This window comes from Hypanus sabinus, chromosome 12 (genome assembly GCF_030144855.1).
Source record: "Hypanus sabinus isolate sHypSab1 chromosome 12, sHypSab1.hap1, whole genome shotgun sequence".
NCBI lineage: Eukaryota > Metazoa > Chordata > Chondrichthyes > Myliobatiformes > Dasyatidae > Hypanus > Hypanus sabinus.
In genome coordinates this window covers 27,053,619-27,081,437 of record NC_082717.1, presented here as the reverse complement: position 1 = coordinate 27,081,437, position 27,819 = coordinate 27,053,619, and the positions used below count along the sequence as shown (strand labels likewise).

Genomic DNA, 27,819 nt, shown 5'->3' with positions numbered 1-27,819 from the left:
CACTGATCTAATGCAAGGATCATCTAGGATAGAAGCAAAATAATTTTCTTCCCACTGAGGAAAAAAATTATCTTCCCAGAGACTACATGGTTTTGATAAATAGGAACAAAAGTATCTGAAGACATTAAGTAGGCTGGCACTTCAATCAAAGTCTGTATCCTGAACATCAAGATGGAAATGTAGTAATCAAACTTCTAAACCAAAGGCTGCATGATGAACCAGAGAGATTTGCTTCTTAGAAACTCACTACATGTTGTGTTATGCATACTCCCAAAAGCAATGCTTACAAATTCACTCATGCTTTCAATACTTCTCACACAGATGGAGAATTTTCAGCCCAAAAAGTGATGCTTCTCTCCTTGAGAATCATTCCTAATTCTTTTGGGGAAATTATTCTACATATAGTACATTACAGATCAACCTGTGTTCTCAGTATTATTTAGTTATTTATTGTTATGACTTATTTTTGGATGTGCATGATATGTCTTTTTTTTGCACATGGGTTGTTTATTAGTCTTTGCGTGTAGTTTGTCATTGATTCTTTTGTATTTCTTTGTTCTACTGTGAATGCCTGTGTAACCCCCTCACCGAGCTCGATTACAAACTTGGCCTGTTAGCCGGCTCTGCTAACAGCTGCATGACTCAACAGTGGGAAGGCCACCTTCCATAAACAATATATGTCTAGGGTTGCATGATTTGGGGTTCAACCAAACAGGGACATCGTGATGTCCCAAAAAAAAGAAACCTCAATCTGAGTGAATGAGAAGTAAATATGGCCACATACAATTATCAGTCAGCAAGAAATAGCAAATTGTACATTGCATAAAATAAGAAATAAAGTATATTTACTGATTTCAGCTTAATCAAACAGATATTAGGAAAAATAACATAAAAGGGCCCATTACAGTTAACCCAGCCAAATGTGCACATGATAGTTGGAGCTCATACTAAAGTACTTGGAAGAGTATCTCTTACTCAGGTACTGGTCCAATGATCTGTGTGAAAAGATCTGCCACATTTTCAAACTCAGACCATCACAGGAAAATTAGCCCTTTCTCTCAAGAATATTACCCTTCCTTCTTGGAGCCATTCATCTGCACAAAGCACTTCTTGCAATGGGACTCTTCTACCCATGGCATTCTGTGGCATCTTCCCTTCTGTCCCACTCTGCAGTTCCCATTGAAAGACCCCAAAATGGACTCCTGTCCATCACAGAACTCTTTACATCCCCTCTCTCTGGGACTTTCTCCGGATCCTACCATCCTGTTTGGCTTATGCCATATTCCTAATTTCAACAGCAGGGTTTTCTATCTTTAGGTGAAACCAACACATTCTATCAGCAGGACACACTGCTTTTACAGAAAACTGCTAACATAAACTATCTCACAACATAGCAGTAGAAATCTTAACCAGGGCATTACACCTGCAAGAAAATGAATCTCAGGATAGCATATGGTTACATATACATACTTTGATAATAATTTTACTTTAAACTTTATGTTAAATGCCATAAAGATGATGGAGTAAAAAGAAGCCAATCCTAATGTTTCCCAAGCAGGGAACTCCATATAAAATATAGTGATGATTCTATGTCATCTTACCCTTAACCAGAGTGAGTAGTTCAATTGTATAATCATGTCACTAATTTCTCTCTCTGGTCATAGCAAGAGCTGCAATGATTTTGTTTCTCATGCCCATCCTTTTAGTTTAGGTCTCTCCCCAGAAGCTATCCTTGTTCCTCTCCTACTTTTCAGTAACTTGATGCATTTTCCAACATTACTTGGAAATAACCAATGTTTGTTTGCTACACACAGAAAATGCTGGAGGAACTCAGTAGGCCAGGCAGCATCTATGGAAAGAAGTACAGTTAACATTTCAGGCCGAGACCCTTTGGCAAGACAAGGTTGGCAGGAAATGGAATTGATCATGGGCTTGCACCCCATCTCCAGGCTTCCTGGCCTTGAGCCCCCATGCCTCACTGGAAACCTCACCGAATACCCCCGGAAACAGCAATGTGCCAGATCGCTCAATTGGCCTGAAACAACACCACCAAAATGTAGATCCCAGGCTCCAACAGTAGCAGACCACATTTAAAAGAAAAAGAAGATGTAAAAGAAGTGAAAGTAGCTTCTTCAACTGTCTGAAGAATGTCACCCTTGGTCCCATTGTTTGCTGGTGCCATCTTCTTCCGATGGTGTCAATGTGATCAAATGTGATTAGCTTAGTTGGGCAATGTTGGTTGGCATGACTGAGTTGGACTGAAGGGTCTGTTCATATGTTATTTTACTGTGTGGCTACACTTCATTTTTTTGCCAAAAAATTCACTGATCAGCTGTTGAAAATCTCATCCTAGCTATTGCCACCCAACTATTTCTAACTATTCTTCCTCATTTGAACTGTCTCCTAGCTCTCACTCTCCCATTCACCTTGCTGACCTGATGATTTCTGTTTCAGGCCCTCAGCAGGCACAAACATAATAAAAACCAATAAGTAAGTCCAATAAAGGCCTTCAGACATCAGAATTGATGACGTTTGATGCTACAGAAGAATGCTCTGAGGAACCAAAGGGAATCTGTAATGAACTTTGATAAATGAGCTGTGTGCTGAAAGAAATGTTGAAGAGCTGACAAGTATTTGTTGACATTTAACTATCTATTTCCATTGCTAGACCCCTGTGGTGTTAGCTGTCCACAAAGTTTACAAATTCCTAGAAGAGCTCTACCAGTCTCTATTCATCTCCAAGTGCTTTTGGAAATGTTAATACTCAGAATATTCCTGAGTAAAAATCCATTCGTCAGCCCTTCAAGATACTGATAAACCCAGAACTTTGCCTTTCAAAACACATTTAAGTGATAATGGCTAAAAATTAACATTACTTAATAACAGTGGACTGGTTTATCTTGTGCGAAGGGAGGTGGGGCATTGACAGCTTGATGCTTCTATCATTCATTCCATGGCCTTCTTGTTTTGTGGATGTCTGTGAAGTGTAAGAATTTTAGATTGAATACAGTATATATTTTCTGATATTAAAATGAACCTTTGACTTAAACAAATTAAATAACAATGGCGATCAAAGGAGATGACATGGCAATATTGGTTCTGCACAGAAAGCCATGTAGGAACACCTGAAATCTTATAGCATGTGGCTTAACTCAATTGTAGGTTTTTGATCTGTTGCAATATGTAGAAATTCTGACTCAGATAAGACAACATGGCCCAAGAGATTTGGCAAGTAGATTTGCAGCTTATCGCTGAGGTGGGGGTTGTAGGGAGGTGAGCAGTGGCAGGGTGTGGAGAGGGTAGAGTGAACATTATTTGCAAGATCATGTAAATGATGCTGGAGAGATAGCTGATAACAGCCAGCAAAGTCTGGCCTGAAAAGAATGTTGTTGTTCTCTCCCCACATGCAAAATCATTGCTAACAGTAAGCAGTGACCTGGTCAGTCACTGAATGACATACAGCACTGGATCACTGGTAGACTTAATTCAAGTACAATTGTGAGTAACTCAAAGAGAAAGATCTGAAACATTAATTGAGAAATCCACAGCTATAGTTGCTAGGAACCTGAAACAAGAGGAGAAAAACTCATGAAACTGCTTGAAAGATTATTTCTGTCTCCACAGGTGCTGCTTGACTTGCTGAGTTTGTACAGGGTCTTTTGATTTTATTAGGGCCTTGCCTGTCCCATTGCTGCTTTTATCATTTTCTCTTTTTATATCAAATAAGGTAGTGTGGGAAACCAATCTGGTATAAATCTTTCCTTGTTGTTTTCAAGATGATCCAAGTTATTCCCGTTCTGGCCCAATCAGGGAATGCATGAAGTGACAACAAGGTTAGACTACACTGAATAGTAGAAAATTACCATGCAGAGGTACTGTGCGTTCCAGGTTTTTTTTATTCACACAATCCATAACTAATCTTTGTTTTTATTACAAGAATATAATCTACACTTCAGGCACAAAATTTCATGGATCCCGTGCTTTGCTTTAAATCACTTGTCAAAAGTCATATTGCACTTGGGGCTAAACCCATCCTTTGAATACATACTCTCTCCTTGTTAAAGAAAATAAGAGGATATCAACTTCTGACAATGCATATTAGGGAGATAAATACCTAGCACAATTACAGAGTTGTATATTACAAGCAACCCATAAACATGAATGAAAATTAAATGCTTTGCAAATGAATATAGCATAATAATCACTCCGGAAGCAAATGATATAAAGCTAAATGCATGTGATCAATAGCCCCAAAATTAAATAGAACCCATTAACACATATTTCACTTAAAATATATGCTTCAGGCATTCTCTTTGTCAAAACACTTCCTCAATAACTGCCCTCCATCCAAGCCATGGAAACTACTAGTTCCAGCAATAAATATCTAAAAATGTCACTTGGCACTTTCCCCTCATTGGCTCATGCAATATCCCTCTATTAGATTTCAGAACAGAACTTCATGCCTTTGAGGTCATGGGCTGGTCAAAAATCCTGTCACAAAAGATTGTTAGAAAATTACACAATTTGTCTTTTTTATGATGTTATTAACACATCTATCAGAGACTCATTTAAACTAGAAATCATGTTCCAAATCTTGCCGATGCCAGTGGAGCTACAGGGGAAAAACTTATAGTGAAGACAACCTTTATACTTCCATCATTAACAAGATGGACTGCTGCCAGCGATCTTTCCCAGTCCCCATCTTTATCTTTTATACAAATATATAAAACTTATGTTTTATTCTGAAAATAATGTAGGCATAGAATTCCTCCTTATTTCAAGATAGTGATCTATAGCAATGTACTGGAGCAAATTTTAACGTGACCTGACATATATCAGCAAGATAAATGAATTAAAATAGTGGCATATCATGTCCCATGTTATTCATTTTTGCATTGCAGGTAATAAAATCCCGAAAACAGGTCAAGCCAGGACTGCAAAGGAATTTTCGTAGGGATCACTCTCTCTTGTCCGTCCTCACTGGTCCCTCTCCTAGCATTTATCTTTGCAAGCAGGACAAGTGCTACACCTGCCTTTACACATTCTCCTTCACTACCATTCTGAACTCTAAACAGTTCCTCCAAATTAGGCAACATTTTACCTTTGAGCCTGTTGGGATCTTCTATTGGATCCAGTGCTCCAGGTGCAGCCCCCTCTGCATTGGTGGGAACCGAAGCAGAATGAGGGATAGTTCTGTTAAGCATCTTCATTTTGTTTGATGCAAAAGACAGCACCTACACATGGTTACCCATTTCAATGAGATTTCGCACTTCCAAAATTTCTACTACCATAATGAGGCCAAATGCAGGTTGGAGAAAGAACACTACATATTCCATCTGGGTATCGATTTATCTAACTTCCAATCATTTCTCCCCCTCCTCTTTTTTTCCCATTCCCTATTCTGGTTACCTTTCACCCTCTTCTCTTGCCCTTACCTGCTCTTCCATTGCATTCCTCCATGGTCCACTGTGCTCTCCACTCAAATTCCTTCTTTTTCAGTCATTTACTTTTTCCACATATCCCCTCCCAGCTTCTTACTTCATCACCCCCTCTCCCCCCACCACCCACCTGACTTGGTCTTACCTATCATTTGCCATCTCCTCCCTTATCATTTAACCTATCTTCTACCCTTTTCTTTGCTAGTCCCAATGAAGGTTCTAGTCTGAAATGCCAACTGTTTATTCCCCTCCACAGATACTGCCTGTCTTACAAAGTTCCTCCAGCATTTTGTTTCTATAGCTCAAGCCAAAACTGTGTGTGTCAGACCTTCAGTCTTGTGACTCTTTAATTTCCTAAAGCCTGACTAGCATGTATAAGGCATGTCAGGAGTGTAGTTCTCCTCTTGCCTGAATGCAGTTCCAGAAACACTCAACACTTTTAACACCAGTCATAGAAAACAATCCCTTTGCAGTTGCATGCAATCCTCAGCGTTAACTGTTCACCTCCTTTTCGACTGATGCACTGTGACTACAGGGTGTGCAGTCTGCACAAGACAGTAAAGCAAGTCTCTAAGCTTCTTTGATAGAAGTTCCCAGGCCAGCATTATTGCCAACTGGAAGGGAGAGGCAGCAAGAACACAAGAATCCCCTGCAGGTTTGCCTGCATATTGTGCAACTTCTCGACTTGCAAAGATACTGCCATTGTTTTGACGTCACTATCTCAAGATCATGGGACACCCTCCCTAACACCACAGTAAATGCACTTTCACTGTAGAGACTGCTGCAGATCAGGGTCATAAGACCCTGAGACATAGAAGCAGAATTGGGGCATTCAGCCCATCAAATCCGCTCTGCCATTCCATCCTGGCTAATCCCACTCAACCACATTCACCTGCCTTCTTGCCATTTCCTTTGATACCCTGACTGATCAGGAAACAATCAACTTCCACCTTAATTATACCCATGGACTTGGCCTCCACCTCAGTTTGTGGCAGAGCATTCCACAGATTCATTACTCTCTGGCTAAAAATAATCCTCCTTACCTCTGTTCGAAAAGGTCATCCCTCAGTTTTAAGCCTGTGCCCTCTACGAAACATCCTCTCCAAATCCAGCTTCTCTAGTCCTTTCAACATTTACTAGGTTTCAATGAGATCTCCATGCATTCTTCTAAATTCCAGTGAGTACAGGCCCAAAACTGCCAAATGCTCCTCACATGTTAACCTCTTCATTTGTGGAATCATCGTCATGAACCTCCTCTGGATTCTCTCCAACGACAACACACCCTTTCTGAGATACGGGGCCCAAAACTGTTCACAATAATCCAAATGCAGCCAAACTTAGTGTCTTATAAAGGCTCAGCATTATCTCCTTGCTTTTATATTCTATTCCCCTTGAAATAAATGCCAAAATTGCATTTGCCTTCTTTACCACAGACCTTCTGGGAGTCTTGCATGAGGACTCCTAAGTCCCTTTGCATCTCTGAGTTCAACCTTCTGCCTACTTAGAAAATAGTCTGCACTATTGTTCCTTTTACAAAATGCATTACCATACATTACCCAACGCTGTATTCCATCTGCCACGTTCTAACCCATTCTTCCAACTTGTCTAAGTCCTGCTACAATCGCATTGCTTTCTCAGTACGACCTATCCCTCCACCTATCTTCGTATCATCCGCCATCTTTGCCAAAAAGCCATCAATGCCATTATCAAAATCATTGGCAAACAATATGAAAAGTAGCACTGACCCCTGAAGAATACCACTAGTCAGTGGTTGCCAACCAGAAAAGGCTCTCTTTATTCCCATTCACTGACCCCTGCCTGTAAGCCATTCCTCTATCCATGCCAGTATCTTTACTGTAACACTATCGTGTTTTACCTTGTTAAGCAGCCTTGTATGCAGCACCTTATCAAAAGCTTCTTGAAGTCAAAGTAAATGCCATCCACTGCCTCTTACTTATCCACCCTGCCTGTTACTTCCTTGAAGAATTCTAAGATATTTGTCAGGCAATATTTATCTTTACAGAAACCATGCTGACTTTGACTTAGTTTATCATTATCCTCCAAGTACCTTGAAATCTCATCCTTAATAATAGACTCCAACATGTTCCCAACCACTGAGGTCAGACTAACTGGCCTATAATTTTCTTTCTTTTGCCATCCTCCCTCCTTAAACAGTGGAGTGACATTTACAAACTTCCAGTCCTCTGGGACCATGCCAGAATCAATTGGTTCTTGAAAGATCATGACCAATGCATCCATTATCTCCTCAGGAACCTCTCTCAGGACTCTGGGATGTGGTCCATCTGGCCCAGGTGGCTTATCGACATTAAGACCTTTCACCTTGCCTGGCAATTTTTCCATTGTAATAGTATTGGCACTCACTCCTGCTCTATGACAATCACTGACATCTGGCACACGGCCAGTGTCTTGCATAGTAAGGGCAAATGCAAAATACCCATTAAGTTCATCTGCCACTTCTTTGTCCCCCAAGGCGGCAACTGCAACCACATTCTCCACAGCAATTAGGAATGGGCAACAAATGTAGGTCTGGCATGTGAAGCCTACATCCAGTGTTTGAATGAAAGATGTACAGGATCCCAATGCCACTTTGGAGGAGAGTTGTACCTAATCTGTCTGATCTGGTGCAGAGGAACAGACTTCAAACTACAAGATGGTCTCCAACTTCCACAAATAGCCTTCCTCTATCATCAGTGATCTGTGGCTACCTTTCCTCCTTAGTGAACTTCCATCAGGAGCAGATTTGGCTAGTATTAATCCTGTACATACCACTCCTACTGCAAAATCATAGGCCTAAATCAATTAGAAAACGCTTGGATGGTATTCCATCACGAAACCAGCTCTCCACAGGCAATCCTAAAGGTCTCTGCATCACATTTCAGATTTTCAATCGACTTTTAAAATCTTACTGGTGTTAGTTATTGCTAGGGCACAGGGAGAAGGTAGGATTTGGTGTTGGTTGCAAGTGCTGGGCCATTCAGATTCTGAAATCAAAGTTCTCTTGTGACAGCTGCCTCACTCAATGGAACAGCCAGGCCCTGAATTGAGTAGCTTCAACAATAGGATTAAATGCACTTGCTGATTGGGCACAACTCTCAGTCACACTAATTGATTTTTGTTTCACTTGCTTTTATGCCTTGAAACCAGATGCCACAATGTTGAATTTATGTTCCTATATCTGCATAAGATAGAAAAGCTCCTTTATTAACAAGGCTGAGAATTGTCCTGCTCAAAGCAAAATGTAAGTGCTAGAAATCTAAAGTAAAAATAAATTGCACTGACAATGCACAACATCGTTATGGCACAGTTCACTTACTTCAGGTTAAAATATTTTCTCATCCTTTCTTAAAGACATTAAGACATTGATTTTTTTTGCTGATGTATGATTCTATGATCGAAGAAGATCTGCAGTTTGCCCTCTAGATGCCCTTTTCTTACCTGTCAGCACAAATGTTAGGACAGAAAAGGCATCACTCCAGTACTCGGACATTAACCACAAACCTATAATGATCACTGGAATAACAATCAATAACTTGCACCTGGGATGATACTTTTTATTCTCCCTATTGCCTTGGCCCAAAGACATAACCACCAACTGCAGTGCCCCAATCCCAGTGAAAGCTGAGATGAGGTAACTTAACATGATTGATGATGGGAGCTTCCTGGTCTGTGATGTTTTCACTCAATAAGCTATTAAGGTGGATTCAAGGACTGATAAATTGATCATCATTTTGCAGGAACTTAAACACTGAGGCAGATGCTAGAAGATCACCAACTGACTGAGTTTGCACTTCTATAAATGCCAACAGTAGCAAATTGAAAAGTGACATTTGTTGATTAAATAGCATTTCTATCCAGAAGATGAATGTCAGAAATGGCTATCTTCTGTACTGTTACTCACAATGACCTGCAAATATAGGAAGGCTAAAATTGCATGGCATTGATTACCCTGTCCATCATTTCCATGCAATTCATCACAGAACTGCTGTGTATAACCTCAACTAGGTACTGGATCAATCAGCATTTTGACTGAACCAAAATACTTATTTCTGCTTGCTTTAGTTCTAAGGCTCCTTTATACCTGCTGAAGGCAATGACTGTTTCTACTAAAAGCCCTATCATATGACAATTACAAACAAATCAACTCATCTAGCCACTTCTGCTGCAGCTGAGAGTTGAACTTCCACCAGTACTTTCCTGCATTATTTTTACTGCTTCAGATATCATGTAAATATTATTTAATGAATTACTCAGAAATATAAATAAAAGTCACTTTAAGGCAACGCAGATCCAAACAGTTTTCAACTCATGCCACCAGCTCAGAAAAAGATATACCCACACATCTCGCACATCTTAAATTGCTCACCAATATTTTCACTAATTTGCAGAGGTTTGGTCATGAGACCAGGTGATTAATATATTTATGCTTAGGCTAGGATTTACAGGAGGGCCATAACTTTTTGTTAAGTGCAAGTTTCATAACAAGCGAAGCTTAGGAAGTCTGAGTCCAAACAGTTCTGGGCATAAAACTGTCTTAAAGGCATTAAGAAATGGATTTTGGCTGAGGTATGAGCTGAATGTGGTAGTCACACCCACAGGATGGTTAAATCTGGAAGCAGGAGACAAAGTGCTGCCACTATTTGTGGGGAGATATAAGAGAAACTGAATAGACCATACAACATAGGAGCAGAATTAGGCCATTTGGCCCATTGAGTCTGCTCCGTCATTCAATCATGGATGATCTTTTTTCCGCACCTCAGCCCCACTCCGCAGTCTTCTTCCCATAACCTTTGATGCTGTGTCCAATAAAGAATCTATTGTGCTCTGCCTTAAATACATCCAATGACTTGGCCTCTTGTATTCTAGACCTCTTGAAATGAATTCTAACATGACATTTGACTTCTTCACCACCGACTCAACCTGCAAGTTAACTTTCAGGGTGTTCTGCAAAAGGACTCCCAAGTCCCTCTGCATCTCAAATGCCTGGATTTTCTCCCCATTTAGAAAATAGTCTGCATCATTGGCAAACTTGGCAACAAAATCATGTATTCCATCATCTAAATTATTGATATACAGCATAAAAAGTTGTGGTCCCAACACCGACCCTTGGGGAACACCACTAGTCCCTGACAGCCAACCAGAAGAGGGTCCTTTCATTCTCACTTGCCACCCTACTACCAATCACCCAGTGGTCTAATCATGCCAGAGGCAATGGTCTAACCAGTACCGTATGAATCTTCAACAGGTAACACATAACAGACACACATCTGTCCTCCATACAATCAAAGACGCTTCTATTTCCTAACCAAGCAGTTAACCATTACTACTGAGATCTCTGTAATTACTCAGCCTGGAGTAATAGCACATACTAATTCATGGCACAAACTGAGGATGAGTACCATTAAACAAATTCAATGATGGGCTACATAGTCACCATGAACGCCACTGCTTGGCTTAGAATATATGTAGACATTAAATAACCATTAATTTCAGTTTCAGACTCTGGCTTCTAAGTTCAGAATTACGGTTTGTACTGAGAGAAAAATATATGAGAAAAGTTTACCCAGTTCTTGCCACATTCTCTGTTGACAGGAGAGGAGTCTTGCTTTCATTCCCATCAAGGAGTTGAACGACAAAGTCCCCTGACCTTGAAGCCTGCAGGTAAACAGCTATGCTCAAGGTGCAGGACTCACTGGTGCTCCTCAGCCATGGACTCAATAACGTGTAAGTTGTAAACCCCGATGCGTTCAGAAAAAGAAAGTGTCCTAGCAAAGAAAAAAGATACGGTTGTCAAAAACTGAGGTCAGATACAATATATACTGCTCAAGAATTTCTAATGACAAACAGTACTCTGCACAAGTCTTAGGCATCCTAGAGTTTTTGTATGATTTAATTTGGTACGGCCTCCACAGCGTCCTGATCTCAATATCATCAAGGCTCTCTGGGATTACTTGGAGAAATGGAAGCAAACGGAGCAGCCAATGTCTGCAGAAGAACTGTGGCAAGTTCTCCAAGATGCTTGGAATAACTTACCAGCCCATTTTCTAATAAAACTGCACAACTGTACCTGGGAGAATTAATCCAGTTTTAAATGTAAAGGTGGTCACAACAAATACTGATTTGATTTAGTTTTTTTTACTGCTTATTGTTGTTTATAGTATTTTTTGATATTTAGATACTTTATTTTGAAAGCATCTTCATTTTACAGAATGTTTTTACACATTTAAGATTTCTGCACAGTACTATAACTATAGTTTAGTTAAAGTACTTATGTATCACAGATATATAATGTTTCAAGGATGAAGAAATTAACTGATCCAAAGTTATATTGAACAGAAAGGATCCATATTGAATTACTAGTCCATACTGATTTCACTGACGTGATTATCAGTTAGAACTGTGCAATTGTCTTCTGAGGCTCTCGGCTAGGAAAGAGAAAATAATCCAACACACTACTTAGCCTCAACAGCTATTCAGAGACATTGTCTGGAAAACATGGATATGTGGATTTCAGGTTTGGCAATGGTACCCCTTTTGTTAAATGGCCCAGTCCATCATGGGTAAAGCCCACCCCACTATTTTCATAATCTTATCATAATATGATAAGTTTTTATCTGCAAATTGAGAAGGATAAGGGCAGAACGGAGGTGTCAGTGTTGCAGTTGAACAAAGGAGACTATGGAGCCATGAGGGCAGAGCTGGCCAAAGTTAACTGGACAGATATCCTAGCAGAAAAAACAGTGGAACAGCAATGGCAGGTATTCTTGGGAATAATGCACAAGGTGCAAAATCAGTTCATCCCCCAGAGAAGGAAGGATTCAAAGGGGGGAAAGGGGCCACAGTGGTTGACAAAGGAAGTCAGAGATTGCATAGCATGTTGAAAAAGGAGAAAGGAAGTATGACAGAGCTCAGGTGAGTGGGAGGACAGATGATTGGGAAATTTTTAAGGAACAACAAAACTTAACTAAAAAGGCAATACGGGGAGAAAAAAGGAGGTACAAATGCAAGCTAGCCAGGAATATAAAGGAGGATAGCAAAAGCTTTTTTAGGTATGTGAAGAGAAAGAAGATAGTTAAGAACAATGTTGGGCCCTTGAAGAATGAATTGGGTGAAATTGTTATGGGAAACAGAGAAATGGCAGAAGAATTTAATAAGTACTTTAAATCTGTCTTCACTAGGGAAGACGCAAGCAATCTCCCAGATGTATGGATGGGCCAAGGACATAGGGTAACAGAGGAAATGAAACAGATTGACATTAGGAAGGAAATGGTGATGAGTAGACTGATGGGACTGAAGGCTGACAAATCCCCAGGTCCAGATGGTCTGCATCCTAGGGTACTAAAGGAAGTGGCTCTGGAAATTGTGGATGCATTGGTAATCATTTTCCAATGTTCCTTAGATTCAGGATCAGTTCCTGAGGATTGGAGAATGGCTAATGTTATCCCACTTTTTAAGAAAGGAGGGAGGGAGAAAACAGAGAACTATTGTCCTGTCAGCCTAACATCAGTAGTGGGAAAGATGCTAGAGTCCATTATTAAAGATGAAATAGTGGCATATCTAGATAGCAGTGATAGGATTGGGTCGAGCCAGCATGGATTTACCAAGGGCAAATCATGCTTGGATGTAGTGTACCTCGATTTTCAAAAGGCATTTGAGAAGGTCCAACATAGGAGATTGGTGGATAAAATCAGAGCTCATGGCATTGCGGGGAAGATATTGACATGGATAGAAAACTGGTTGGCAGATAAAAAGCAAAGGGTAATGGTGAATGGGCGTTTCTCAGAATGGTAGGTGGTGACTAGTGGGGTGCCACAGGGCTGGGTATTGGGACCACAGCTGTTTATGATTTACATCAACGATTTAGATGAGGGCATTGAGAATAACATCAGCAAGTTTGCTGATGATACTAAGCTGGGTGGCAGTGTGATATGTGATGAGGATGTTAGGAGAATTCAGGGTGACTTGGATAGGCTGAGTGAGTGGACAGATACTTGGCAGATGATGTTTAATGTGAATAAGTGTGAGGTTATCCACTTTGGGAGTAAGAACAGGAAGGCAGATTATTATCTGAATGGTGTAGAGTTAGGTAAGGGAGGAATACAAAAAGATCTAGGAGTCCTTGTTCATCAGTCACTGAAGGTGAATGAGCAAGTGCAGCAGGCAGTGAAGAAGGTTAAAGGAGTGTTGGCCTTTATTACAAAGGGAATTGAGTACAAGAGCAAGGGAATCCTTTTGCATTTGTACAGGGCCCTGGTGAGCCCACACCTGGAGTATTGTGTACAGTTTTGGTCTCCAGGGTTAAGGAAGGACATCCTGGCTGTAGAGGAAGTGCACCGTAGATTCACAAGGTTAATTCCTGGGATGTCCGGACTGTCTTATGCAGAGAGGTTAGAGAATCTGGGCTTGTACACACTGGAATTAAGGAGACTGAGAGGGCATCTGATTGCAATATATAAGATTATTAAGGGATTGGACAAGATAGAGGCAGGAAATATGTTCCAGATGCTGGGAGAGTCCAGTACCAGAGGGCATGGTTTGAGAATAAGGGGCAGGTTTTTTAGGACAGAGTTAAGGAAAAACTTCTTCTCCCAGAGAGCTGTGGGGGTCTGGAATGCACTGCCAGTGGAGGCCAATTCTCTGGATGCTTTCAAGAAGGAGCTAGATAGGTACCTTATGGATAGGGGAATCAAGGGATATGGGGACAAGGCAGGAACCGGGTATTGATAGTAGATGATCAGCCATGATCTCAGAATGGCGGTGCAGGCTCGAAGGGCCGAATGGTCTACTTCTGCACCTATTGTCTTTTGTCTATTATCATTGAGCACACCGACATGAAATGTTGTTGCAGGAAAGCAGCATCCATCATCTGGGACACCCACAACCCGGGACATCCTCTCTTCTCACTGCTGCCATCAGTGAAAAGGTAAGGGAGCCACTACCAGATTCAGGAACAGTGAACCAAAGGGCATGTTTGACGTGGGTTTCACTAAATTTGGCATGTATCATGTTGGAAGTGTCACTGAATTGCAACTGAAGGAAGAATACTGCTGGGAGCTTAATTTCCAACGATAAAAATTGTATTGAAGAAACAGGCAGGTAGGCTGAGAGAATGGATTGGCTCTGTTGGAAGAAATGAAATTGAATCATGAGAAAGAGGTGACATAGGATTGGATTGTTATGATAGAGCAAAGAAACTGCAGAGGTAAAAGGACCTGATGGGAGTTATATACAAATCTCCAAACACGAGCAAAGATGTGGTCTGCAAATTACAATGGGAGATATAAAATGCATGTCAAAAAGGCAATGTTACGATAGTCATGGGGGATTTCAACAAGCGGTAGATTGGGAAAATTAGTTTGGTACTGGGTCTCAAAAAATGGAATTTATAGAATGCCTATGAGATGGCCTTTTCAAGGAGCTTGTGATAGAGCCCACTAAGAGATCAGCTATTCTGGCTTAGGTATTGTGCAATGAATTAGAACTGATTAGAGAGTTTAAGATAAAGGAACCCTTAGAGCAGAATATGAAATGTGCAATTTGAGCAGGAAAAGCTAAGGTCAGATGAATCAGCATTAAAGTGGAGTGAAGGGAATTACATGGGGAAGAGAGAGGAAACACTACTTGCTATGATGGCAGAGAAGCAATTGCTGGAGTTTCTGGGAAGAATTTGGAAGGTACAGGATAGATAAATCACAAGGAAGAAGAAGTATTCTAAAGGAAGGATGATATAACAGTAGCTGACAAGAGAAGTCAATGTTAGCATTTATTTCGAGAGGTCTAGAATATGAGAACAGGGATGTGATGCTGAGGGTTTATTAAAAAAACTGGTGAGGGCTCACCTTGAGTATTGTGAACAATTTTGGGCTCCTCATCTAAGAAAAGATGAACTGGCATTGGAGAGAGTTCACTGGAGTTGACAAGGATGATTCCGGGAATGAAAAGATTAGCATATGAGGAACGTTTGATGGCTCTAGGTCTGTACTCACTGGAATTTAGAAGGAAAAGGGGATCTCACTGAAACCTTTTGAATGTTGAAAGGCCTAGACAGACTAGATGTATATTGGAGGTTTCCCATGGCAGGGGAGTCTATGACAAGAAGACACAGCTTCAGGATAGTGGGGCATCCATTTAAAATGGAGATGCAGAGAAATTTCTTTTGCCAGAGGGTGGTGAATTTGTGGAATTTGTTACCGCAGGCAGCCATGGAGGCCAGGTTGTGGGTATATTTAAGTCAGGGCTTGATAGGTTCTTGATTGGACACAGCATCAAACAGGAGGAGGTTGGGGAGTGGGGCTGGGGAGGGGAAAATAGTATCAGCAATGATTGGATGGCAGAGCAGAGTTGATGGGCCAAATGGCCTAATTCTGTTTCTATGTCTTATGGTCTTATGATCTTAACTTCGCTCAGCTTCACTTACAGCATTACTGAAATGTTCCAAAAGTTATGGACTCATTTTCATGGATTCTTCATGTCATGTTTTCAATATTTATTGCTTATATAAATCAATATTCTTTGAATATTTTGTTGTCTTTTGCCCACTGGTTGAAAGTTCAAGTTGGTGTAGTCATTCATTGATTCTATTATGGTATTATGGATTTATTTAGTATGCCCACAAGCAAATAAATCTCAGGTTTGTATATGGTGACATATACTTACTTCAAACTTTGAACTTTGAACTATTTATTGCAAAAGTTCAGAATAGATCATGGCCACTTTGGTATATGAGTATAAGGTAGTGCCCCTATCCTTTCATGCAAAGACTCTTCATGTTTTAGTTAAAATATAGAGATATTCAAAGGTTCATCATGCTTTTAATAAAATGATGAGATTTTAACACCATTGATTTAACTGCCTCTTCATGCACTCTAAGGAAGAGTGATTTCAGTAATCTAGGAAAACTACCATCTCTTTTTTATTGTGATGTTTCTCCCATAGCTGCACATGTTGAAATGGGAAAAAAAATCACAACAAAATGATTATCGGCACAGAACAAAGTTTCAACGAAATTAACACAACAATCTTTCAATATACAGGTTGATTGTACCATCTGTTTGCCATGTACAATGACTGAGATGGATATTTTCCAGCTATTGAGGCAAGCCTTTTACTGATATTGGCTCTTTCTTACCAGAACTATTTCAGCTGTATTTCTTTCATTGACTTTATATGTTATACCTGAGATGAAGTCTACAGAATTTATTTACTCTACTGAAGCAAGTTAAACCCAAGAATCTCTTCAATTTGCTGCATGAAATTACTCTTTGATTTCCAAAATAAATGACACTGCAAATGACTTAACTGCTTCCTTGTCTCCACCATTGCAGTTCAGGCTGCAGTCTTCCACTAGCAACTTGCTACATCAGAAAGAATATTTGATCCTGTCAGTCTTTTCCTGTCCTGACAATTCATAGAAAGATCACAAAAGTCTTTGAAAAGAGACGCTCCAGCTCCATTCCATCTTCCAGCATTCAGTTTATAGACATCTACGTTCTATTGAACTGTTGATGATTTCTGCCTCTACCATAGCAACACCATCCTTATCCATCCTTGAATCCTTCTGCTTATTGATTTAAAACTCTGTTTGCTTCATTATGCCCAAATCTATAGATTACCCTACATTCTTCAATGTAATTTATATATCTCAGTGGGCTGGAATGGGTGCAGAGGTTACTTACAGGACTGGAAGATCTTCACTATAAATTAGGAATGTATAAGCTGGGGGTTGTTTGCTTGCTTGCTTGTTCGTATGTTTGTTTGTTTGTTTATTATTGTGATACCGCACCGTGAGGAATTGGCCCTTTGAGCCTCGACGCCCACCAATCCCTGATTTAATCCTAGCCTAATCAGGGGACAATTTACAATGACCAACTGACCTACCAACCAGTATGTCTTCAGACTGTGGGAGGAAACTGCAGCATCTAGAGGAAACCCACGTGGCCACAGGGAAAACAGACAAACGCCTTACAGTGAGAATTGAACCAGTTCGCCTCACTGTAAAGTGTGGTGCTAACCACTATGCTACCATGCCAATCTTCTTTGAAAAAGAAATGGCAGAGGGGAAACTTCACTGAGGTATATAAACTTAAGAGAATCCTGGACAGGATGAATTGGAATAACCTAGTTCCTTAGCAAAGTGGGGGCAGCTTTAAATTAATCATACTAGGATTAGAAGAAAACAAAAACATCTTTCAAACCAGTGAGTAGTAGAGGTCCTTAACCAATTGCCTGGAAGGGTGACAGAGGCAGAAACCCTCATCACATTTAAACAGTATTTGGATTTGGAAGAGAAGAGCTGTGAGCTGTAGGACAATGTGCACAAAGCTGTAAAGTCAAAAGAACTTTGGATGGTGCTTTTTCAATCTATACAGATATAATGAGTGAAATGGCCTCCTTCTGTGTCATTAATTTTCTACGATCTGACACATAATGGACCATCCATATCTTCTTTATCATCAGTGGATCTCATTATAGTGCTCTCTACACTGAACACTCAAACGTCAATACATGCAAGAAAAGGCAAGGGACCAGGTATTGAGACTGTGCAGCCCCAATGATAATAGTCTTTCAGGCACAAAAACATCATTAATCCTTTACTTTCTGCCACTGAACAGATTTTTTAATCCAATTTGTTTCTCTCCCTTGGATATTATGTATTTCTACATTTTTGATCAGCTGCCATGTGGGGTCTTGTCAAATACTTTGATGTGATCCACATAGACCATATCAAACACTGCTCATCAATCCTCACTGTTACCCACTAAAAAAATTCCAATCAGTCAGACAAAACTTTCCTGAACTGTTCTTGAATGATCTATGCCCTTCTAAATAAAGGTTTATACCATCCCTCAGAATTGATTCCAAAAGCTTACCCGTCATCAAAGTTAAACCAACTGGCCTGTAATTATTCACTTTATTTCATCTCTCCTTTGCTGACAGTAACAGTCCTTTAATCCTCTAGCACCACTCCTGGAGTTACACAGGATTGAAAAATGACAGAGTCTCTGCAATTTCCTATCTTGCTTCTTTTAACAGTCTGTTCTGCTTCATTTATAATTCCCCTTTGAAAATTTTAACTCAATCTCAGTGTGCAGGCAGGATTATTCTGTGATACAAGCAGGTTTTTTTCACTGAGGTTGGGTGAGACAAGAACTAGAGGCCATGCGTTAAGAGTGAAAGGTGAAATATTTAGAGACCATAAGAACATAAGACAGAGGAGCAGAATGAGGCCTCTTGGCCCATTGAGTCTGCTCCTCCATTCAATCATGACTGATCCTCCTTCCTCCTCCTCAGATCCACTCCCCGGCTTTCTCCCTGTAACCTTTGCTGGCATGTCCAATCAAGAAACTATCAAGCTCTGTCTTAAATACACCCAACCACCTGGCCTACACAGATGTCTGTGGTAACAAATTCCACAAATTCGCCACCCTCTGGCTAAATAAATTTCTTTGTATCTCCATTTTAAATGGATGCCCTGCTATCCTGAAGCTGTGCCTTCTTGTCGTAGACTCCCCCAACACGGGAAACATTCCTTCCATATCTACTCTGTCTAGGCCTTTCAACATTCAAAAGGTTTCAATGAGATCCCCCCTCATTCGTCTGAATTCCAGTAAGTACAGACCCAGAGTCACCAAACATTCCTCATATGATAACCCTTTCATTCCTAGACTCATCCTTGTGAACCTCCTCTGAACCCTCTCCAATGCCAGCACATCTTTTCATAGATGAAGAGACCAAAACTATTCACAATACTCAGTTTGAGTCCTCATTAGGGCCTTATGAACCTAAGCATCACATCCTGCTCTTGTATTCTAGATCTCTTGAAATGAATGCTAACATTGCATTTGCCTTCCTCACTACCGACTCTACTTGCAAGTTAACCTTTAGGGTGTCTGCACAAGGACTCCCAAGTTCCTTTGCATCTCAGAATCTTGGATTTTACCCCCATTTAGAAAATAGTCTTCACATTTATTTCTACTACCAAAGTGCATGACCACGCATTTTCCAACATTGTATTTCATTTGCCACATTTTTGCCCATTCTCCTAATCTGTGTAAGTCCTTCTAGCTTACCTGTTTTCTCAATACTACCCCTCCACCAATCTTTGTATCATCTGCAAACTTGGCAACAAAGCCATCTATTCTATCATCTAAATCATTGACACACAGCATAGAAAGAAGCAGTTCCCGCACCAACTCCTACGGAACACCACTAGTCATTGGCAGTCAACCAGAAAAAAATCCTTTTATTCCCACTTGCTGCCTCCAAGCATTAGCCAATGCTCTAACCATGTTAGTAGCTTTCCTGTAATACCATGGGCTCTTAATTTGGTAAGCAGTCTCATGTGTGGCACCTGTCGAAGGCCTTCTGAAAGTCCAAATATATAGCATCCACTATATCCCCTTTATCTACCCTACATGTAATCTCCTCAAAGAATTCCAACAGTTTCATCAGGCAAGATTTTCTCTTATTTTGTCCTATCTTGTCCTGTGTCACCATATACTCCTTAACCTCAGTGTTAACAATTGTCTCCAATATCTTTCCAACCACTGAGTTCAGGTTGACTGGTCTATCATTTCCTTTTCTGCTTACTTCCTCCTTTCTTAAAGAGCGGAATGACATTTGGAATTTTCAAGTCCTCTGGCACCATGCCACAGTCCAATGATTTTTGAACGATCATTACTAATGTCTACACAATCTCTACCACTACTTCTTTCAGAACTCTAGGGTGCAGTTCATCTGATCCAGGTGACTTATGAAGCCTTAGGTCTTTCAACATTTTGTGTACCTACCTCCATGTAATAATAACTGCATTCACATCTTTCCTCACATCCTTCAACATCTGGCACACTGCTAGAGTCTTCCACAGTGAAGACTGATGCAAAATACTCATTTAGTTCATCTACCATCTCCTTGTCTCTCGTTATTATTTCTCTAGCCTCATTTTCTAGTGGTCCTGTATCCACTCTCATCTCTCTTATTTTCTTATATACTTGACAGAGCTTTTCTTATCCAGTTTGATATTGTTTGCGAGCTTGCTTTCATATATCATATTTTCCCTCCTAATGATTCTTTTAGTTGCTCTCTGTAGGTTTTCAAAAGTTTCTCAATCGTCTGTCTTTCGACTAATTTTTGCTTTGTTGTATGCTCTCTCTTTTGCTTTCAGATTAGCTTTGACTTCCTTTGTCAGCCATGGTTGTTCTACTTTGCCATTTGAGTGCTTCTTCGTTTTTGGAACACTTCTATCCTGCACGTTCCTCATTTTCCCCAGAAACTCACGCCATTGCTGCTCTGCTATCAACTCTGTCATCATCCCCTACAATTTACTTTGGCAAACTCCTCTCTCATTCCACTGTAATTTACTTCACTCCACTGAAATACTGTTAAGTCAAACTTTACTTTCTCCTTATCAAATTTCAAATTGAACAATCATATTGTGATCACTGGTTCCAAAGGGTTCTGTTGCCTTAAGTTTCCTAATCACCTCTGGTTCATTACATAACACCCAATTGAGTAAAGCTGATCCCCTAGTAGGCTCAATGACAAGCTGCTCTAAGAAGCCATCTTTAGGCATTCAACAAACTCACTCTCGTGAGATCCACTGCCAACTTGATTTTCTCAATCAACTTGCATTTTGAAATTTCCCATGAATATCATGACATTGCCTTTTGACATGCTTTTTCTATCTCCCACTGTAATTTGTGCTCCACATCCCAACTACTGTTGGGAGGCCAGTAATAACTGTGATAAGAGTCCCTTTACTCTTGCAGTTTCTTAGCTCTATTGACTAGGATTCCACATTTTCCAATCTGATGTCACATCTGATTTGAGGTCATTCTTTAACAGCAAAGCCACATCAGCCACTCTGCCTACCTTCCTATCCCTCTGATACAATATGTAACCTTGGATATTCAGCTCCCAACCATAACCACCCTTCAGCCATGATTTAGTAATGATCACAACATTATTACTGACAATCTGTAATACTGCAACAAGATCATCCAACATATTTCGTATTCTCCATGCATTGGGTTTGAATACTGTATTTGCTACCCTTTTTGATTCTGCATCCCTAATGCACTGATACTCACCCTGCTGGCTGCAATAATGCCCTATCATCAGCCTGCCCTTTCTGACAGTCTGACTGCATGCTATCTTTGTGATTTTACCATCTGTCCTATCTTGAGTTCCTTCACTCCAATTCCCACCCTCCTGCCAAATTAGTTTAAACCTCTCCAAAAGCTCTAACAAAACTGCCCACAAGAATAGTGGTTCCCTTTGGGTTCAGGTGCAACCTGTCACTTTTGAACAGGTCATAACTCTCCCAGATGTAATTCTCTGGGAGGCTCTGGGTCTCCCAGGACTCCAACATCCCACATGAAGAAAATACAATGGCTATTTATGACAAGTAAGTGAAAAAAAAAGGAACCTTAAGAGAAACTTAACCAGAGCCAATGCCTTTTCAAGCTGAAACCTCCTTTGAGCCAAAGCCTGACACTCCTACTCTCACTACAGGCCTACTCCCAACAATGGCCATCCCGCGTGTCCCTTCTAAACTGTTAAACATGTGTCAAGAAATCTCATCGCTATGGCCTGCTCCTGCTGCTGAATGGGCAGCAGGAATGAGACTGACCCCTTTAAACAAAGGGAATTTAAAAGGAATATGCAGGAGAACTTCTTCACTCAGATGGTGGTAAGAGTATGGAACAAGCTGTCAGCAGAATTGGTGGATGCGGGCTTGATTTCAACATTGTAGAGAAATTTGGATAGGTTTGTGCACAGGTGGTATATAGAGGGCTGTGGTGTAGGTGCTGATTGATGAGAATAGGCTGGTCAACAGTACGGCATTAACCGATGCGATAACGTGCCTGTTTCTGTGCTGTACTCTTCCATGGCTCTATGGCACAACTGCTTTGGGAGGGGGGGTTGCTTCTCACATTTTTTTACTAAATGTTGACTGTCACATATTCTGGTGGTGCATTGATTAAACTGGATCCACTTCACCAATATGGTTCAGGGTAAGGAATCTGTTGTTTTTTCTGGGTTTGAGCATAAGAACATAAGAAATAGGAGCAGGAGTAGGCCAGCTGGCCCATTGAGCCTGCTCCACCATTCAATAAGATCCTGGCTGATCTGGCCTTGGACTCATCTCCACCTACCTGCCTTATCTCCATATCCCCTAATTCCCCTACTATAAAAAATCTATCCAATCTTGTCTTAAATATACTTACTGAGGTAGCCTCCATTTCTTCATTGGGCAGAGAATTCCACAGATTCACCACTCTGGGAAAAGCAGTTCCTCCTCATCCCCATCCTAAATTTACTCCCCCGAATCTTGAGGCTATGTCCCTAGTTCTTGTCTTACCTACCAGTCGAAAAATCTTTCCTGCCTCATCTTATCTATCTCTTTCATAATTTTATATGTTTCTATGAGATCTCCTCCCATTCTACCGAATTCCAGCGAGTGCAGTCCCAGGCGACTCAATCTCTCCTCATAGTCTAACCCCCTCATCTCTGGAATCAACCTGGTGAACCTTCTCTGCACTGCTGCCAAAGCCAGTATATCCTTCTTCGAATAACCAAAAAAGCACCTATATAGTTTAGCAAGCGATCCACTTCAGATTCAGAACTGGCTTAATATCACCAGCATATGTCATGAAATTTGTTGTTATGTGGCTATGGTACATTGAAATACATGATAATAAAAACTGTTAATTACAGTAAATGTGTGTGTATACAGTATATGTTAAATTAAATAAGTAGTGCAAAAAAAAGTAGTGAGATAGTGCTCATGGGTTCAATGCCCAATCAGAAATTTGATGGCAGAGGAGAAGAAACTCTGATTGTGTGTATAGTCAGAGGTTTTTTCCCCAAGGCTGAAATAGCTAACACGAGAGGACACAGTTTTAAGGTACTTGGAAGCAGGTACAGAGGAGATGTCGGGGGTAAGTTTTTTACAGAGAGTGGTGAGTGCATGGAATGAGCTGCTGGCGATGGTGGTGGAGGTGGATACAATAGGGTCTTTTAAGAGGCTCCTGGACAGATACATGGAGCTTAGAGAAATAGAGGGCTGTGCCTAACCTGAGGTAATTTCTAAAGTGAGTACATGTTCAGCACAGCTTTGTGGGCTGAAGGGCCTGTATGGTGCTGTAGGTTTTCTATGTTTCTAAGAAGCTGTTTGTGAACCCCTGAGGGTGTGCCTTTGGGGTCCTGTACCTCCTCTTGGTGGTAGCAATGAGAAGAGCACATCCTGGGTGATGGGATCCTTCATGATGGATGGCAACTTTTTGAAGCATCGATCCTTGAAGATGTCCTGGATGCTGGGAAAGCTAATGCATACGATGGAGCTGACTAAGTTTACAAATTTCTGCAGATTATATCAATTCTGTGTAGTGCACCCTCCCCCACATACCTAACGGCGATGCAGCTAGTTAGAATGCCTTCTGTGGTACATCTGTAGAAATTTACAAGTGTCTTTGATACCAAATCTCCTCAAACTCATAATGAAATCCAATCACTGTCATGCCTTCTTTGTACGCGCAGTGATAAGTTGGGCCCAGGATAGATCCTCAGAGATCTTGATAGCCAGAAACTTGAAATTGCTCACTCCTACCACTTCTGATATCTCTTTGAGAACTGGCATGTGTTCCCTTGTCTTACCATTTCTGAAGTCCACAATCAATTCTTTGGACTGTCTGATGTTGAGTGCAAGTTTGTTTCTGTGACACCAATCAACTAGCTGATATGTCTCATTCCTGTGCACCTGCTCACCAACAAAAGTTGCGTCATCAAGGACAACTAAGTGAGATTAATAACTGTTGGCCCAGGTACTGGGACCTGAATCGATAAAATAACAGTCTCTCACCACAGGATGTTGCTGGGTGAAATAATCAAGAAAACTAGAGGATCAAAAGACCTCTGGGCAGGTACATTGATAGGACAGGTTTTAAGTAATATGGGAATAAACATAGCCAAATGGGAATTACTGAGATTGGCATCTTGGTTAGCACAAGCACTCTGGGCTGAAGGGTCTGTTTCCACATTGTTTGACTATGATTGCATGACTAGATTTTTTCATTTGTTTGTTAAATAGTTTTATGAATGATTGCTTGGGAATGCTTTCTCTAGGCTCATGTGCAATATATACTCTGACACAAGAAATTCGTGGTACATAATATGAACCATGACATACAATTTATTACCTAGAAATGGCTGACAACTCATGAATGTCAGTCAGGTGAGCAACAGATCACATCTCTTTGGCCACTTAGCTTCCATTCCTGTTTCAGTCATATTTTTAGGATAAGCTTTTACAACTGATGAGGAAAAAAGCATAAATTTTAATTAGCACCAATGTAAGCAGGTGCACAACAATTTGTCAAAATCCTTTCCCTCAATAGGTGGTCCTAAGTCTTTGGAATTTACTTCATCAAAAGTCAGAGCAAACAAAGGCACTAAATGTCATTGAGGCACATATAGATTGAAACTAGATAAGGGGTGAAAAATTACTGCAGATAAACTGGAATACAGAGTTTAAGATTGCAGTCAGATCAGCCATGATCTCAGAGAATAGAAGAGCAGGAATGATGGGCTGAGTGGCCCAGAGCTATTCTTAAATTGTATGTTTGCATGTAATCTGGTTGTAAGAATTTTTTTGGATAACTGGCTTGTTTCTTAACTATTAACCAACCACTTAGCAAGCATCTGCTTTCATTACACTAGCAAATCCAGTTTTCAAAAAACTAGCAAAGCAAAATTGTCATCAACAATATGATATAGCCTGAAATTTTGCCTGACAGTCATTAAATTCTACAGAAACAAGCATTTTAAAAGGACACAATTACAGTTTTAATGAATTTTAAAATAAATTTTATTCAATTACATGCAGGATGCTATTAGGAAGCAGAAACATGCCTCATAGTACACTTTAATCCATTGATGGCAATTTAGCCTTGTTACCCAGCACTAATTTCTACCCCTGGGCATGCTATCAGTTGGAAAACGGAAATAGTCACAATACTGGGCTGTTTTATTTAGACTAAGCTCTTAACTGGGTTTATTTTTAACAAGAATGATTTATAGAAATAAAAGTATATGTAGATTAATTACAACCTTGCACAATTAGTCAGTTAAAATTGATATAGTTGGGCTAAGTGGTTAGAGGGCCAATTTTCCACCAGCTCCTGGCAAACTCAGTGAAAACCAGGGTAGAATTTACTAGCACTGATGGACAAAAACAGGTCGGTAGCATTCCAGAATTGGTGCAAAGAACTTACTCATCCATTTCCCCTCCCAATTAATCCAATGGGAAATTTGAGACATTGTATTGCTATTTGCATTGATTCCCATCTTAGATTACACTGTCAACCCTGGAAATATGTAAAAGGAGTCCATATAAAAACTGATGTCCTAGATCACAAATGCAAAACACAATTGGGCAGTGCAAGTACAGCATATGTTCTTAGAATAGTCTGTAGGTTTGACATAAACATAAGAACATAAGAAATAGTAGTTCATCTGGCCCATCGAGCCTGCTCTGCCATTCAATAAGATCATGGCTGATCTGGCCATGGACTCACCTCCACCTACCTGCCTTATCTCCATAACTCCTAATTGCCATACTATAAAAAATCTATCCAATCTTGTCTTAAATATATTTACTGAGGTAGTCTCTACAGCTCCATTGGGCAGAGAATTCCACAGATTCACCACTCTCTGGGAAAAGCAGTTCCTCCTCATCTCCATCCTAAATCTAATCTCATAAATCTTGAGACTATGTCCCCTAATTCTAGTCTTGTCTACTAGGGGAAACAACTTTCCTACTTCTATCTTATCTATCCCTTTCAAAATTTTATATGTTTCAATAAGATCTCTCATTCTTCAGAATTCTAACGAGTAGAATGCTGGCCATTTCAGACCATGAAATTCTGCTCTGTCTCCCAGCCTACAAGCAGGAGATGAAGTAGAGGATCCATTACACAACAGTTATATAATGCTGGTGTTCCACAGCCAGAAACCATGGATGAACCGAGAGATCTACTCTCTGCTGAAGTACTGGCCTGATGCAATAAAGATACCTGATCTATACTGGAAATCTAGGTGCATTCTTCTCAAAGCCATCATGAGTGCCAAGAAACAATGCCAGACCAAGTGCCAGGCTAGCCACAGAGATACCCATCAATTGAGGCGAGCCATGAATGTTATAGCAGGCTACAAATAAAAGTTGAGCAGTATTGCTGACAAAAAATGTATCCCTTCCCATTGAGCTCAATGAATTCTATGCTCATTTTGAACAGAACATCAGTGAGATGATGCTACCTGCCCCAACATCCTTTGATGGATGTGTACCCATCGCAGACATTGGCCTTCCTGAGAGTGAATCCTCAGTAAGCATCTGGCCCAGATGGAGTACCCAATATGCCTGCAGATCTGGCAAAGTTCAGTTGCTGTGGATATTCATAGACATCTTTATCCTCTTCCTACTCCAATGTAAGTCCAGCCTACCTAACAACGATGACCCACTTTAATTCAGCTACTGCCAAAAGAGGTCAATGGAGGATGCCATCTACCTGGACCTCATTCATTTCTCAAACATCTTGGTTAAACAAGGATGACACATACACTAGATTCACATTTATTAACTATAGTTCTGCCCTCAACACCAAACAACTATCTCCAAAGATCTGCATCCTTTCTGCAATTGCATCCCTGACATCCTGACCAATGGTATGGATAGGCTATACGTCCTCCATCATTATCCTTAAAACCAGTGCTCCACAAGACTGTACTCTCTGCCTCTTAATTCACTTCCTACATACACTAACCACTGCGTAGTCGAATCGGCAGATGCTGGAAATCCAAAGCAACACACATACTGTACAGTGCTGGATCTAATTGCAGCATCTACGTAAAAGAGTACAGTTGACGTCTCGGGCCAAGACCCTTCATCAGGACTGGATAAAAAACAATGAGGAGTCAGTGTTAGAAGGTTGAAGAGAGGGGAGGGAGAAACACAAGGTGACAGGTGAAACTGGGAGGAGGGGAGGGGTGAAGTAAAGAGCTGGGAGGTTGATTGGTGAAAGAGATAAAGGGTTGGGGAAACAGGAAACTGATAGGAGAGAACAGAAGACCATGAAAGAAAGGGAAGGGGGAGGAGCACCCGAGGGAGGTAATAGGTAGGTAAGGAGAAAAGTTGAGAAAGGGAAATGGGAGTGAGAAATGGTGTGGGAGGGGGTGGAGCCATTACCAGAGGTTCGTGGAATCAGTGTTCATGCGATCAGATTGGAGGCTACCCAGACAGAACATAAGATGTTGCTCCTCCAACCTGAGTGTGGCCTCATCATGGCAACAGAGGAGGACATGGACT

At 40.6% G+C, this 27,819-nt stretch overlaps 1 protein-coding gene across 1 annotated transcript in view; it reads right to left on the bottom strand.

The window, feature by feature from the left end:
* The window catches only part of LOC132403323 (ALK tyrosine kinase receptor-like), an 891,331-nt gene that overhangs the window by 251,719 nt on the left and 611,793 nt on the right, over nt 1-27,819 (bottom strand). Inside the window, exon 4 of the mRNA XM_059986774.1 lies at nt 11,020-11,221. Coding sequence (XP_059842757.1) covers nt 11,020-11,221 — 202 coding nt within the window. The remainder of the gene's footprint in view (nt 1-11,019; nt 11,222-27,819) is intronic.